The 17,445-nt window shown below is 39.3% G+C and overlaps 1 protein-coding gene across 6 annotated transcripts in view; it reads right to left on the minus strand.

Annotated features, from left to right (window-relative positions):
* Positions 1 to 4,982: 4,982 nt before the first annotated feature.
* The window catches only part of LOC141508420 (disks large homolog 2), a 2,787,507-nt gene continuing 2,775,044 nt past the window's right edge, over positions 4,983 to 17,445 (minus strand). For all 6 annotated transcript variants that reach the window (XM_074217018.1, XM_074217021.1, XM_074217022.1 and 3 more), the window contains one exon: positions 4,983 to 10,464. In XM_074217018.1, the coding sequence (XP_074073119.1) occupies positions 10,358 to 10,464 (107 nt within the window). In that variant the 3' untranslated portion in view covers positions 4,983 to 10,357. The remainder of the gene's footprint in view (positions 10,465 to 17,445) is intronic.

Consider the following 17,445-nt stretch of genomic DNA (forward strand, 5'->3'; position numbering starts at 1 on the left):
TTAGGAAGATCAGTTTAGCAGGTATGCAGAGGATAGATTGATGGGAACAGAGGTGGGAAGCAGAGGAACCAATTAGAAGGCCCCTAAAATAGTCTAGTTGATAACTTTGAACTGGTGATCTGCCAGTGTGATTGGTGAGAGGGAATGGATGTGAAATATGTTGTGAAGCAAGATTGCTCCAATGCTATTCTTTCTTCCCTAGCACTGTCCATTTCATTCTTCATTAATTTTTCTATTTTTAGGTCCAGGTAAAGGACAGAAAGCAACCAAAATTCTAATTAGTGAATTTTTGCTCATTAGATTAATTTTCCCCTCTAGCAACAGCTCTTTCTAAATCCTTTAAAATCCATCTCTTGGGTGAAATACTACAGGAGGACAAAGTTTTCCATATTTGTTCATTTTTGAAGGCTGAGGTCAATTTATTCTCCATTTTAATTGAATCTGTTTGCTTGAGGCTGTGTGACATTAGCAAGAGGCAAAAGATATCACATATCCATTTTTCTGTGGTGTGTCTTTATCCCTGAAATGCATCTACCCAGGAGAAGGACTGGTCATTCTGTCATTATAATCAGCTTTATGGAGGGAAGGATTTGTTGTTGAAACATACAGTTAGTGTATTGTGAAGAAAATCAAAAGTGTCAAACTTACCAGTCTCCTGTGCCCTTGTATTCTCCTGAGATTTGTCCCATTTGGTTTCCTTTGTTGCCTAGTACTTCTAGATGTCCATCAGACATTTTGATCTCTTAACTGCCCACCTACTTCATCTCCTAACTCAGGCTGGTGTTACCCCATTATGCTGGAAGTACATTTTCCCTTCCCTCTCACACTCAGCAGAATAAATAGGATCTGTGATTTCATAGATATAGTAAACTCCTGGGTGAGCACATTCTTCTTCTTCCAATGTAGGTCAGAACCATTTCTGCAATTTATAACTTAAAGAGTTGTCTGAAGCATTGAAAGGTTGTTTCTTGCTTAGGGCAAAATGGCCATTATATGTCAAAAATGGGACTTGAACCTAGATCTTTCCACTTTCAACAAGTGGCTAGTTCTCTACACCAAGCTATCTCTTTAACAAATAATAATCCCTTTCTGCTTCCACCTTCTGTGTGAGCTATATTACTTTTGGCAATTCATTTCACCTCTCTAGAACTAGGTTTTCTCTTCTAACTAGATGAGATTTCTAAGGTCTGACAACATCTACTCCAATCTGCATCTAAGAGTTAGCATTTCTGGTCTAAACTTCACCTTTCCCAATTCTATGATTCCAAGATTGACATTCTATATGTAGTACTACTGACCCATCTTAATGTCCTTTGGGTTCAAAATTGGAGGAATATGAACTAAAAGGAAATGAAGAGAGACTATGATGGGATCATAAATTTAGAGCTGAAAGAGTTGTTAGAGGCTATTAATTTCAGCACCCTCATTTTATATTTCAATGAGTTAATTGACTTGCCCAGGGTGACACTGATAGTGAATGAGGTGGGATTTGAATTCAGGCATTCCTTATTTCACAGTAGTAGTGGTGATTATAATTCTATTTTTGAGACCCCAGAGTGTGAATTGCAGATTTTAAGTTTAATCATAGAAGGCTAATTGGGGACTTCCACCCTTGTTTTATCTTGTTTTGTTGACTAAACCTAGTGTGACATAAGTTCCCCAGACTTTTCATTGCCCATCCACTTCATTATCCCCTTATTGCTCAACATGAGAAGATAGCTATGAGCTTTTAGTTGAGTGAGTGACCCTGGGTGCTGGACTGTGATTTGCCCTTCTGCTGGTTCATCAGTCCATGTAGATATTTTGACAACAGCCTGGTCCCCTAAGCCTAATCATTGACTTGATATGGCCTCCTGAAAAGTCAAGATAGATCTAATGAAATCTGCTCACTAGCCCATTTGTCAATCAATGGAATTCTGTATTTTGTGTGGACCCTCCTAGAGGGTCAAGAGCAATATTTATCCATAATAACTTTCTGTATTTTTGTTCTGCGTTGCTTATATTATAAGTTTAGCTAACAACCTGGAGGAAAAGGTGTCTCAGATTGTGAGGAAGATCTCAGTTCCACTTCATTGGAAGGACCCATGGTCTTTTACTAAAGTGCCAATAGTTTAGATCTCTGCCTTGATGTTTTTTCCCCTTATAGAATGGACAATCTGGAAAATTCCAATGTCTCCCTCTTCTTCTCTCTTCCTCTTTTTTCTTCCCCTCTCTCCCTCTTCTTCTTCCCTTCACTTACTCTTCCCCCTCCTATTATCTTCTCCCCCTAACATCCCTATACTTTCTGTACATGTATGTATATATGTATGCATTATATGCATAAATCTTTTGGGCATAATTTAATGCAAGATGCCCTTTTTCTGCACCTTTATGAGACAGGGTGGGAAACAGTGTAAGAAATTTAGAATGGGGCTTCTGATTTATAAAAAAGAAGGATAATGAATTAGAATGTAGAATCCATAACTTTGACTTTGTTGAATTTCAGACACTAGGAGACAATATTAGAAAAAAAGATTTGTGAAACGAAAGGAAGATTTTCCTTTTGTTCCTCACAAGTTCAATCTATTAACCCCTATAAGGCGGAACCTACCTTCTTCACACAAAATGTTCCCAATGACTCTTGAATTCTGTGCAAAATGCCTGATGTGAATATACTCTCTGCCATTGCTGGTGTGGTTTGACAGTCTTCCTTCTAGATACCTTTTATTTTCTAAGTCCCTCCTCCATCCATGACCTTAAGACTCAGGATGGGCATGTTCAGAGTTCTGGGGTAATGACGAAGGAGTGGGAAAGAGCTGCAGAAGATACATAAGGGGCAACATTTGGAGATGTTTCTGATAGGAAGGATTTTCCTTGGCTGCTGAGTGGACTAATCTCCAAATAATAATACTCATTGGGACACCACTGAATTCCAGTTAATGGATTAGAGATGTCAACTTATTATTCAAGAATTATGAGTTCAATAAAATAAAGTAGTAAATTCCTTTTTCAAGTTCAAAGGGACTTGAATGTGTTCAATGTGTTCACTAAAATTTAAACACAGTTCCTTTCACTCTTCCTCATCCTCACAGAGTGGAGTTCAATAAACCAGACTTAATTGTTTTAAACAAGGACTCCTTCAGATGACTTTTCTAGTCCTAACACTGCTTAGAAAGGGTCTCCTGCTTAAGGTCCATGGAGTTGGTTAATAATCTTTACCCATCTCTCCAGTTTAGGAAAAGTTACATCAGTCAATCAATTATTGAATATTTATTATATGCCTACTAGGACCAGGCACTGTACTACTGAGAAAATCTCTGCCTTCAGGAATCTTAGTATTCCAGAGTTGAAAGCTGGCTAGATCACCTTGTTCAATGCTTACCTGAAGCATACGTGTTAATTTGTCCTAGGTGTTATATGTATCTGAACCTTACAAGGAGCCTTCAAGGTATTCCAATTAAAGTTCCTCACTTTTTTCAGATGAGAAAACTGCTGAATGTAGAGGTTAAAATACCTACAGAAATTCATACAAGTTGTAAGAGTTAGCACCAGAATTCGAATTAGGGAACTCTAACTCTAAATTTAGTGTTTAATAAGTCAAAGAATCATAGAATCTCACAGCAGGAAGGGTCCTTAATTAGAGTTGACTAAATGATCCCAGGATCTAGAGAAGTATCATAGGAATGTGGAAAGAACATTGGACTTATATTCAGGAAACTCAGGTTTGAAATTAAACTCTTTCAATCTGTGGGATCCTCAGAACAATCATTTCATTGCTCTGAGCCTCAGTTTTCCCATTTGCAACAATACTTACATCTGTCTCACTAATTTTATGTGAAGGAATCATTTTTTAAAAATTGAAAATACAATAAAATGCAGATTATTATTTTGTAAACTATGAATCCTGAGCTATGTTTGCCCTTATATTATCTGATTTGGATGTCTACATGGTTGCTCTGAATATATGGGAATTGATTGTTTCTCAAAAATTAGAGTTGGTCTCAGAATGATTGATTTTGATGGGTAAACATGGATGTGACCTGAGTCAATACTTAAAACTGAGGTGAAAAATTTGGTCAGTTACCTGAACAATTGATGTATTTATCCTCTGTATTTTTTGTCATGTCAAGGGAGTTGAGGCACGCTTGAACTTTTGGATAACAACCTCAATTTCCCACTTGACTGTTACTAATGGAAAGAGGTAGATTTTGTTCTCCTCTTGATGTATTTTTCTGAAAGTTTTTCCCTCTGACCTTGGGGATTCAGCTTTGTTTCTAACAAAACATAGCTTCCTAATGAAAAATACCATGGTTGTGTAATTATTTCTTGGGAGAAAGATCCTCTTTAAGACTCAAGAGACCCCCTGCTAGACTCATTTCTGTCACTTATTAGACCTTGGACAATTCATTTGGCCTCTCTAGAACTCTTCTAACCAGATGAGTTTTCTAAGGTCTGACAATATGCACCACATTCTGAATCATAAGATAGACTAAGAACTAGAAGAGACCTTTGAGTCTCCTAGTCCAATCTTGACCCTGCCCAATTCTAAAATAGTTCTCAGAACTAATGATTCTAAGATTGGTTCTCTATACATTGCCATTGGCCATCTTTTTCCTACTGTTTTGAGTTCAAAATTGAATGAATATGAGCTAAGAGAAAATGAAAAGAGACTGTGATGGAATCATAGATTTAGGGCTGGAAGAATCGTTAGAGGCCATTGATTCCAATACCCTCATTTTACAGGTGAAAAAACTGAATTTTTTTTGGATGAGGTTAATTGACTTTCCCAGGGTCACACTGATAATAAGTGTCTGAAGTGGGATTTGATCCAGGTGTTCTTTTGTCTAGGTCCAGTGCTCTATCCACTATAACATATTGTCTCTTACTCAATTCTTTGAATTTCCCTGAAAGAAAACTAATTATGCTTTTGTGAAGAAATCATTTGTTATAAAGTGTAAAAATGTTTTAATGTCTTATAATAAAATTCATGACATATTTATAAACACTCTAGCAAAGGATTTACAATTGAGCCACCATCGATCGCTTGGAATGGAATAAATATGCAAGGAGACAGCTCGTATGAAATATACATCTCAACTTTATAATTGTGTGTGCTTTATTCTTTACACAAATGGAATGGATGTGTCAAATATTTACACTTAACAGGAGTGTAAGCTGTATAATGTCTCTGTAAAACCCCAGTTCGGACTCCAAATACCCCCAACTACAGCTCAAGGTGGAGAAACATCCTGTCAGAGAGAATCACATCACCACAAGTGTTAGAAACAAAGCATCAACTGGGATACAGCCTGGCATACTGGAAAATTCAGACACTCCAATGGAAACTTGGGAAACACAAAATTAAAAGGGAAAAGAAGAAAAGTCAATCATTCCCACTGGGAGTCAACAGTGCCATCTGCTTCTCTTTCCTGATGTTTTGCTAATGATCTATTGGGCTCCACCACTCAGATAATCAAAACCTAGATGTCAGGTAATCCCAGCTTGTTCTCAGGTGCTCTTTCAGTGATGGGGCAGGCTACGATATGCTGTATGTTAACTAGTCCTGAAGAACAGGGTGGAGTGAAGAAAAATATTTACAGCCTTGTGCCCATGTGCCAGTATTGGTATGGATCCTACACATGCCCAATATATTATATATATATATGTGTATATACAGTATATATATATAATGGGTATATACCATAGATATACATATATAAAAACATAACAATATAATTTGCATTTAGTTCACTTTCAAAATGATTTTCCTTGGGGAATGGGGGAAGGGTGGGGAGGTTCTTTCACCAATTTCAAGAGAACTGCCCTCTTTTTCTTTTTTTCTTTAAGAAAAATAAAAAGAAACAAGAGTGAACCTCTTAGTTCCTTGCTTGAATATTATCTGGGAATGTGACAAGACAATGGATGTAGTTTGACCAGCAAATTCATTTTGTTTCAACAATAGAGATGAATGAACTCAATCAGGAACCAGCTGGAGTCCATGGCTAAGAGACCAAAGAGGATGCTTCATGTGGAAAGAAGAAAAAGAAAGCTTTGGAATGGAGAGAAGAAAAAAGAAAAGAAAGAAAATCTGTCCTCTAAACTAAAACAATATTGGTTCCATAAGTGGCCTGAAAAAAGGTGCCATATGACAATTTTTTTCTTTCTGGCCAGTATTTTTTGCTCCTGGCTTAACACCCAGGTGGCTATTCCTGAGTGCCAATGAAACTCTGAGGTTCAGACTGCTCTTATTTTTAGAAGGTGTTCTTGTAGTGACCATGCAAAATCAACCAATTCTCAGTAGAAGAATAAGAATTCCAGGAGGATTAGCTGTTCTCCAACAGGGCACTAGGCTTTTGGCTAGGAATTGCTGTAACTTAGGCATCTAGATTTGCTCTACTAGAGAAGCAGGAACAATTCCTTGCAAGATAGGTTTCCTGATGTCACCACATGCGAAGCAGAAAGAGAAGTAGAAAGATTGAGGTTGAGGGACAGCAGGAGAGGCACAGAAATAGAGAACAATAGAGAGAGGGAAGAGATAAGGCGGAATAAAAGGAGAAAGAAGAAAAAAGGGAGAGGAGGCAGACGAGAAGGGAGTCAGGGATGGATAAATAAGAGCTATGGAAAAATAGGAGTGGGAAAGGAAAGGGAGAAAAGTTAAAGGAGAAAGGAAAAGGAATAGGGAGAGAGGGAAGAGCTAGAATAGGAAAAGGAGAGAAGAGAACAAAAGAAGATGGAAGGAAGAGATAGAAAAGGGAAGGGAACAAAAAAGAAATGGAGAAAGTTGAGAGAAATAAGAAAAGAGGGAGGAGAGAGGGTTGGAAAAGAGTGAAGGAAGGGGGGAAAGGGATGTTGGATAGAGAAAGGACAGTGGTATACCCTAGCATGGATTTTGTCCAGGAGGATTAGCTATAGATACATTGAGACAGCGGAATGTGAAGGCAGAGAATAGGGTTTTCCTAGGTGACCTCCCTGAGCACCAGTGGCAAACAGGAGGATATAGGCTCAGCAGAGAAATTAATGGAGGGCTGGGAGAGAAGATACCACTGCCCATCTGCACATGAAGAGCAGAAGTGAACACTGACATGAATTGTTGCAAATGGGCGATGAGATTTAATTTTTGGTTAGTGAAGACCCCTGCGGTGCTACACATTGTGCCAGAGCATGCGAAATAGCACCAGTGACACGGTCTGGCACATTTCTGAAAGGGTCCAGTGTTTGCATGTTGTATGGTGTGGGTGTTGTGTTATGCTGTGCCCACCAGTGAGCCTCCTGAATGGCGGGAGGAAGAGAAGGAAAGTGGAAGAGGGGGAGAGAGAGAGAGAGAGAGAGAGAGAGAGAGAGAGAGAGAGAGAGAGAGAGAGAGAGAGAGTGTGTGTGTGTGTGTGTGTGTGTGTGTGTGTGAGAGAGAGAGAGAGAGAGAGAGAGAGAGAGAGAGAGAGAGAGAGAGAGCCAGTTCACTGTTTGTTCGCAGGGTTAGCACCAGTCTGGTCTGAGGCTCCAAGTGCATTGGCACTAGATGTATCTGGAATCATTTTCCTGCCTTCTCTGCAGAAGTTAGAGCTGCTGCAAAATCCTGGAATTGCAAGGAGCACTAAAGACTGTAAGGATAGGAAGCACAAAACATCAAGACAGCAAAGCAAATGGAAGAGGAAACCTTATAGGGAAAAACGACCAATCCTCTTGGCAATTTTCCAAGCTGATATATAATATTTAAAAATCTATATTAAAAAAAAACAGTGTAAAAGCCAACTCTAAGCTGGAAGCATCCAGACAAGGAAAATAAATAATATACTATATACTATATACTATATAACAGAAGCTTGGTGGGGGGAAAACTTGATTGTATTCAGCCACAATACCACTATCAATTGGAAAGCACAGCACATGACCTTAGAAAACATGTACTAAGTTAAGGAGAGTCTTGGAAAAGGTTGCATGCTCAAAGGGGAAGAAACAAAACACTGTCAGTGAGATTTGGGGGAAGGAAAGCTGGGATAATAGGAGAAAGTTCTGCTTAGGCAATGGGAGGGTGGAAGCAATTTCAGTGAAGTGGGCCTGAACCTGAGACAATAGCAGTTAATGGATGTGGAAATCTCTTTAGGATCTGAGTTGCTCTGCAGAGTTCTCTTGAAGTGCTGATTGTAGTTGGTGGGGGAGATAGGGAGGAAGGTCTGGGAATGCATGTCTAGCCCTTCTGTCTGTTGACCCAAGACTCTGATTGAATGCACAGATGGATTTGTTTTGTTTCTATTTATTTTTCTTTTTTTCTTTTTTTGGGGGAAAGGGGGGGGGGGGGGTAAGGTGGTTTGCAGCCAGCCAGCCAGATGGTACTCGGAGCAAGGTGGACAACTCAATTTCTTTAAAAGGGACCTGACTTCTGATGTCCTTTGTTTCTACTGCAAAGAAACACCATCAGAGCTGATGGTTGTCAGTTGCCCTGGTCTGTTCTCATCTCTGCTGATGCACCTTTTACTGCACAGTGTGGCAGGACATACCTGCCAGGTCTGGAGATGCCACCAAAATAAGGCTGTGGAGCATGGCTCTGCTCAGAGAGAACCATAGTCACTTCCATTCAAGGTCACTCAGGACTTTTCTCCTAAACAACTGAGTGAAAAAGCTGTCATAGACAGCTAGGAAGTGCTGAACTTAGTCTCTCTTGGTTCAATTTACTGTTGAAATTTGGGAGATGATCTTTTCCCTTTTTTTCATTTGGTCCAGGTATAACCCCATGTAAGTGTGTGAGGGCAGTCACCTTAGAACCTTGGCATGCCCTTCCTCATGCCTTTGTCATACCATGGAATTGTCAGACCCATAATCAGTCAAAAATAAACTGTGCTGTAGCTCTCAAAATAGGTATTTCCTTTCTTGTCCTTCAAGATATTCAGCAGATCTATGATAAAATCCCCCAAAGGTATCTATTGTACCCAAACTCTTGGTGAATGAAGTGGAAAGAAGTGACTGGTCAGCTGGAATGTGTGCCAAAACATCTGCTTAGCTTTTGGGTCTTATAGGGGAGAACCCAGAAGGGAGCTGTCCAAGGCTCATAATCAGGGCTCCTTAAGAAGAGAAACACCTGCACTCTAAGTCACTGATGTGAATTCGCCCTCTGAAGAAGAACCATCAGTTTAAAGATGCATTATCTCAGCCACATCTCAAAAAGAGTCTAGAGGCTAACTCATTAAGGAATGGGGTTCCACAGGAATTTATTCTTATGAGCCAATGGGAAATCATAGGACATAGTGTTGGAAAAAAGACCTTAGAAATCAGATAGACTAACTCCCCCTTTTACAGATGAGGAAACTGAGGATCAGGAGTGGGAAGTGCCTTGCTTAGTATAACACAGGTAATAAGCAACAGAGCTGGGGTTTGAATTCAGGACTCTTGATTTCAAATCCAGGGCTTGTTCCATAACATCAACATCTCTCTGTCATGGGAGGAAACTTAGGAAGGAGGGGCCTGACTTTTAAAGAAATTAAGTTGTTGCTGAAAAATCATCAATAACCAAAAGAATAGCGAAACTTTTAAGTTCTCTAAATCTGACAGTCTGCTGAGAGTGTAATATACTTTGCCTTTCCATTAGTTAAGTCTTTACAAAATATCTCACAAAAACATTTTTTCACCTATATAAATTAGTTTCTATACATTTAATATAATTTTATTTTATAAATTATTCCATCTGTAAGTGCCTTCTTTCAGTATATAAATGGTAAAATAGACAATCAAAAATCATAAAGCTATTCTCAGATGGACCCCTCCCTCCCCCTTCAACAATAAGGTAAATGCTCCCAGACACTTGCCAGTTTCATGGAACGCTCTCCTTTGCAGTAACCGGTCAAAACAACCATATATATAGTCACCACTTCCTGGTGCAATGGTGTCTCTGAAGGGAACCATTTCCTTTCTTTCTGATTTTTTTTTAATTCGTTGTCTCTTTTTGCTAAGAAATCAAAGGATGTGCATAGTTACAAAATTCCAATTACAGATGTGCAATGACAAGCTTGGTGAGGTTCAAGAGCTGGGAACTTCTTTAAAGCAATCAACACACAGAACTCAGCCATTAAAACAGGTTGGGGTGTCCATTGAATCGAGGAGGCAGCTCGAACCTCTGGACAGAGAGCCCCATCAGAAATCCATACCTACACCTGGCACTTTGAGCACATGACGTCTTTCCCACATACGGCAAAAGTCCTTGAATTTCTACCCTTTGGCCCCTCAGTTTCCTTCATGGCTTCACACACGTTGTGTTGTACATTCATAAAAATTCACATTGACTGCAAGAACATAAATGCAACAAAAACATAAAAGCCTCCACGTAGTATATTATATATTTTTTTCTTCTAAATACTCTTCTGTCATCATCAGAGGTGCAGCAGCTAATTTATAACTTCTCCTTGGAAGGGATCCAGATGAAAGGACCAGATTGTTCTTCGATAACGAGTTTGCATTGGTTATATATATCTTCTAAGGTTTCTCCTTGAACAATAGCTGCAATGTAAAGATATTTATGGTCATTCTCAGAATATGGGTAAAGTAAAAAGCCTTTTGTGATCTCTGCAGCTCAAAGTATTCTCTCTCTTTCTCCTCAAAATTTCCTAGGGCACATCAACTGTCTTCCAGACTTTATTCTTCTTATGTTCTATGCTCTATCAGAATTTTGTCTAGGTTTTGTATCCCTTAGAATGGCAACTAGGTGGTATAGAGGAAAGAGTCCTGGAACTGAGTTCAGAAAGTTGTGTTTAAATCCAATCTAAGGTATCAACTGTGTGACCCTGAGCCTTTAAATTCTGTATTTAACTTCTGTCTCAGTTTCCTCAGCTGATAATAATATCCCTCAGATTCAGTAGAGTATAAACTCAAGGAGGGTGGGTATTTTTGATATTTTCTTTAGTATCTTTAGATCCTATCATATCAAGTGCTTAAGAAACTTTTTTAGCCCAGTTTTTGTATCTTCCTTAGAACCTAACTCAAAGTATAACATTAAAAATTTTTTTAAGGTTTTCTACCTACCTTAAAAGTAATGAAGAAAGCATTTTATAAACCTTGATGCTTTAATGTGTTTAGCACAAACTTGTCATGTAATAGGTGCTTAACAGATGTTTATTGGCTGACTATATAAATGTAACCTCTTATTCTTAGGGCTCCTATTACTACAAAGAATAATGTTATACAATTATATGAACTATGTAAGTTATGGAATCTCAAAATCTTTATAATGAATATTTTTAATTTAGAAGCAGCTAGGAGAGTGCTAGAGGGAATAGGAATTCAATTCAAGTACAGTCTCAGTCACCAGGTATGTAACCTCAGGGGGCGGTCAGGTGGCGTAGTGGGGGCAGCTAGATTGCATAGTGGATAGAGCACTGGCCCTGGAGTCAGGAGTACCTGAGTTCAAATCTGGCCTCAGACACTTAATAATTGCCTAGTTGTGTGGTCTTGGGCAAGCCACTTAACCCCATTGCCTTGCAAAAACTAAAAACAAAACAAAACAAAACAAAACAAAAAACTCCCCAGGTATGTGACCTCAGGTACAGTTTTTATTGCCTCAGTTTCCTCCTCCATAAAATGAGGATAATCATAAGACCTTCTTCTCCGGGTTGTTGTGAGGATTAAATAAAATAATATTTGTAAATTCAAATTTATTGCCATCCTTATGTAACCTATTTAAACTATATAATTTATAATGCATATAAATATGATTTTTATATAATCTTAGGGTAGGAAGGAATCTTAGAGATAATTTGCTCTAGCTTCTCTATTTCTCTAGATTAGATGAAGAAGCCAGTGCCCAGAAGGTCAGGTGTCTAGCCTAACTAAGGTCATTTACAATCTCCTGTCTTTTAGTCTAAAGTTCTTTATACCAAGCCATAACACTTTTACTAGCAATAGTTCTGGACAAGGTCCAGAATAGATAATTCTCAGTCGACAAAGCAAGACCAAAATATTGAATTGGAATCATTACAGGAAGGTGGAAGGAAAGAAGCATTTATTAGGCACCTACTATTTGTCAGACACTGTGCTGAGTGCTTTACAAATATTATCTCATTTGAACCTTATAATATTGGGAGTCAGATATTTTCTTCATTTTACAGTTGAAAAAACCTGAAACAGAGAAGCACAGCTGGAAATGTCTGAGGCTGGATTTGAACTCAGATCTACCTGACTTAGGTCCTGCTCTCTTATCTACTGTGATACCTAGTTGACTCAGGTTTAGAGCTAGAAGGTCCTGAGAGACCCGGAATCCAACTAGCTCATTTTACAGCTTAGGAATTGAGACTGAGAGTTTTCCAGGATCATACAACTAGCATCTGAGCTTGAATTTGAACGAAAAACTTCTTAACTTTAACAAAGTCTTCTTAACTTCTTCACAAGCACAACACTCTATGATTTTTATAAAGCTATATTACAATGCTGGAGAGTAAACTACCAAATTATTTATATATATATATATGTATATGTATTTATATACACACATACATACATATGTATGTATATATAAATAGATAATAGAATATATAAATAAATCTACCATCAATCTATTTACACCTCACATTGGAAATAGAAAGGTTTTCTGTGTATATTGATTAATCTATAATTAATCATCAAACAGAACCACCTATTCATTTTCCAAGCATTCTGGGAAATTATATATAATAGCTCCAGAGTTGCCATGATGAAATAGAAAGGGAAATATATAGTAGGCATTAAAGCAAATGTTGAATCTTTTGGACACATTGTAATGAGAAGTCCACTTTTCTCTGTCACAGAATTTTCCCCGCCTGTCTGCCTGCCTGTCTGTCTGTCTATCTATCTACCTGTGTCAAACAGATCTCTTAAAAAAAATCAGCATTGGGGCGGAGCCAAGATGGCAACATGAAGGGATCGAGTCTTAGGAGCTCTCTGATAAAACTCATAAACTAAGGACTCTAATTAAACTTTCGAGAGACAGAACCCACAAAGGGACCCAGTGAGGCAGTTCTCCTACTCAAGTTAACCTGGAAAAGAGCAGAAAGGCTCTGCTCCCTGGGGTTAGAGGGGTGGCCCACCAGAGCCAAAGAACTTCAGCCTCCCGGAGGCAGCCCCAGGGCACTGGGAGCCACAGCTCACAGCAGCGGGGGAGTCTCCTGGGCTGCACCCCGGGGAGCACCGGCACAAAGTGGGGGAACAGTGGGGGGGGGGGGCTCTGCCAGAGCGAGCACGTGGAGTCCAGCCCTCAGGGCACACAGCAAGCAGCTTGGTCTTTCAGCAGCCCAGACCCAGAAACAGAAGCAGGTGGAGCCAGTAAGCAGGAGCCCCCCAGGGCATGAGCCCATTGAGCTGAGGGAGGGGAGTGAAGAGAGACTGCAGAGCTCTGTCCTCTGCCCCTGGAACAAGGACTCTGGGGCTCTGACCACATTCAGATCCTGATCACAGTCTAGGGCCCCCCATACAACAGCAGGCCCCCCCCCCCCCCACCTCGGCCCTGTGGCAGAGCGGTGCGCTTATGGTCATTCACAGACTAGGAGGGAGGACAGAGCCTCACACATTGAGACCCTTGTGGGAGTGTCCCAAAAGCTCAGGCTTAGGCTGGGAAAATGAACAAGCAAAGAAATAAGAGGAAGACCATTGAGAAATATTTTGCAAATGAGCCCAAGGATCAAAATACTCAGTCTGAAGATGAGGAAGCACAAGCTCCTGCATCTAAAGACTCCAAGAAAAACAGAAATTGGGTTCAGGCTATGACAGAGCTCAAAAAAGACTTTGAAAATCAAATGAGGGAGTTGGAAGAAAAACTGGGAAAAGAAAGGAGAGAGATTCAGGAAAAACATGAAAATGAAGTCAGCAGCTTAGTCAAGGAAATCCAAAAAAATGCTGAAGAAAATAGCATGCTAAAAACCAGCTTAGGTCAAATGGACAAAACAGTTCAAAAATTTATTGAGGAGAAGAATGCTTTAAAAAGCAAAATTGGCCAGATGGAAAAAGAGATATGAAAACTCTCTGAGGAGAACAAATCCTTCAGACAAAGAATAGAATTCAGGGAGATTGATGATTTTACCAGAAATCAGGAATCAATACTTCAAAACCAAAAAAATGAAAAATTAGAAGAAAATGTGAAATATCTCATTGAAAAAACAACTGATATGGAAAACAGACTTAGGAAGGATAATTTGAAAATTATTGGAATGCCTGAAAGTCATGATCAGGAAAAGAGCCTTGACATCATTTTCAAAGAATTACTACAGGAAAATTGCCCTAATATTCTAGAAGCAGAGGGCAAAATAGAAATGGAGAGAATCCACCGATCCCCCCGAGAAAGAGATCCCAAAAAACCAACCCCTAGGAATATTATAGCCAAGTTCCAGAATTCCCAAGTCAAAGAGAAAATATTACAAGCAGCCAGAAGGACACAGTTCAAATATCGTGGAGCTGCAGTCAGGATCACACAGGACTTAGCAGCATCTACATTGGAAGCTTGTAGGGCTTGGAATACAATATACCAGAAGGCAAAAGAGCTTAGAATGCAGCCAAGAATGAACTACCCAGCAAGGCTGAATGTCCTCTTCCAGGGAAAAAGATGGACTTTCAATGAACCAGGGGAATTTCAAAGGTTCCTTTTGGAATGGCCAGAGCTGAACAGAAGGTTTGATCTTCAGATACAGGACTCAGGTGAAGCATGGAGATTGGAGGAGAGGGGGGAAATAGGAGGGACTTAATGAGGATGAACTGCATGTATACAAAAATGATACTGATAATATTCATATGAACCATCTCAGTTAATAGAGCAGGTAGAGGGAGCTTTTATAGTTGAAGCACAGGAGAAAGCTGAATTCAAAGATAAAATATGGTGTAAAAATGGAGTCAATAGAAAAAAAAGGGTAGTGGAATGGGAGAGGGAAAAAGGAGAGGGGGAATAGTCCAAGATATTTCACTTAATAAGATTTTTTTTATTACAATGAGCTATTGCAATGATATGGAAGCGGGGAGGCAAGGGGGAATGAGGGAACCTTTGCTCTCATCAGAGATGGCTAGGAGAGGAAACAGCAAATATACTCAATGGGGTATAGACAACTGGAGTGAGAAGGAGGGGGGAGCAGGGGGAAGGGGTGGGGAAGTGAATAAAGGAGGAGAGGATGGGCCATGGGAGGAGAGTGGTCAGATATAACACATTATCTTTTTTACTTCTTGCAAGGGGCTGGGATTGGAGGACTTGCCCAGGACCATAGGGCCTGGTGGATTCTGGGCCTAAGGGGTGGTATGGGGGCTCAGGGCTTCTTGGCCCCAGGACCAGGGATCTGTCTGCTGAGCCACTCAGCGACCCTACAGCAGAGTCAGAGTGAAAGGAGAGAGAAAATATAGTACATGGTAGTGGAGAAATAAGAAAGGAGGGAGTTGCGATCAGCAATGGCAAAGTTGGAGAAATATGGAAGCAACTTTTGTGATGGACTTATCATAAAGAATGTGATCCACCCACACAGAGTTGATGGTGTTGGAACAAAGACTGAAGCACATTTTTTGTTATTATTATTTGGGGGAGGGTACAGGGCAAGTGGGGCTGGGTGGCCTGCCTGGGGCCACATAGCAGGGTGATCTTTGGGTGTCTGGGGCCGGATTCGGACCCAGGTGCTCCTGGCTCAAGGGCCAATGCTCTGTCTGCCACCCAGCCACCCCTACTATTATTACTATTTTATTTTATTTTGGGTCTTTTTTTTTCTTCTTTTTTTGTTTTTGCAGGGCAGTGGGGATTGGGTGGCTTGCATGTCACATGGCTGGGTGACTATTGGGTTTACGAGACTGGATATGGGCTCAAGTGCTCGTGGCTCCAGGGCTGGTGCTTCGTCCATTGCACCACCTGGCCATACCTACAATTATTACTATTTTTTTTTTTAATTTTAATTTTTTTTTCTCCCCTTTACTTTTTCAACCAAGCAAGTCTATCTATATTCATGGTGGGAGGGGTATTTTGTTTACTTGTAAACAAGTATATTTTATTAATGTAAAAAAAATTTGTACAAAATGAGAATAAAAAATAAATTAAAAAAAAAACAAACAAAAAAATCAGCATTATGAAACTGTGGTGACTTCACCTATCCCACATATCTACTTTTATCTCTGTCATTTGAGTCCTTGCCTGTATTTCACTCACATTAAATCCAGCTCCCTGTTTTTCTTCCTATTCTCCCTTAGTTTAGCTTCCCCAGACAGAAATTCTTACCATCTGGTTAGAAGCCAGAGGTGTGGCCTCTGGAATAATTCTTTAATTTTGCCTTATTTTAATAAAACTTGGTTTACAAATTGCATCTGATATGTCCTATAATTTACTATCGCTATGGTTTCCAATAGATTTCCTTTAAGAAAAAAATTGTCTTTGTTGTTATAACACAGAAAAACACTAGGGACAATCTCAATACCAGGTGTTGCAGCAGATAACAGTTTTTTAAATTCCCTGTTTAATTGAGAGATAACATAATTCTAAGTGAAGATTTCATAACGAGTCCTTAAGGATTTTCTTAAAACACAATTCTGCACTAATTTGGTCCCTTTCTTGGTGATATCTCAAGGTGGGGATGGAATTATGAAAAAAAAAAAGAGTTCCTTTTTGCCTACCAAATTACTTTCAAATTTTCTTTCTGAATATAGAGAAATGAAAAATAATAAAATCTATACCAATTGAACAATGAGAAATTCCTTTTCTTTAAATAGAAAGATTCTATGTTTTAGGGGTAAGTGATCAGAACAACACTATCTAATGAGATAAATCAATATGAATTGCCAAGACATACATGAGTAGATGGTTTGACCAACCCCATGAGTTCCATACTGTTATGGTTATATCCTCATAACAATAAGGGAATTATTGATGTTCATGACATGTTATGATGGAAGAACTAACTCTGGAATAGGAGGACCAGGATTCAAAACTTGTCTCTATTGCCTAGAATCTATGGGATCTGGGGCAAAGATATTTGACCTCTCTAGGCCTCAGTTTCCTCAGCTACAAAATAAGGGGATAGAACTAGATGGTCTCTGAATGTTCTTTCCAGTTTTAGATCCATGATGTGATCTATGATTTGAATTTTAGAAATAATGTCAATTGCTTTTTGTGAGTTTTGACACTAACCAAGGAATCAAGATGATACTTAAGAGAATCTTTTTTGGACTCTATAGGCATGTGGATCACATATCTAGAGCTGGAATGAACTTGAGGTCACCTAGTTCAAATCCTCATTTTTACAGAAGAGGCAGTAGGGTCTAAGGAAGTGGACAGCTAGGTAGTTCAATGGATAGAGCTCTGGGAGTGAAGTCACAGAGTTTTTCAGTCATTTTATTGTGTCTTACTCTTCTTGAACCTGTTTAAGGTTTTTGGAAAGATACTGGAGTGGTTTGTCATTTCTGTTTCCAGTTCGTGTGTAGATGAGGAAATCAAGGCAAAGAGGGTTGTTGTTTTATTATTTCAGTCATGTCTGATTTGTCATGACTCCATTTGTGGTT

The sequence above is a fragment of the Macrotis lagotis genome, chromosome 1 (assembly GCF_037893015.1).
Source record: "Macrotis lagotis isolate mMagLag1 chromosome 1, bilby.v1.9.chrom.fasta, whole genome shotgun sequence".
In the NCBI taxonomy this organism is placed as follows: domain Eukaryota; kingdom Metazoa; phylum Chordata; class Mammalia; order Peramelemorphia; family Peramelidae; genus Macrotis; species Macrotis lagotis.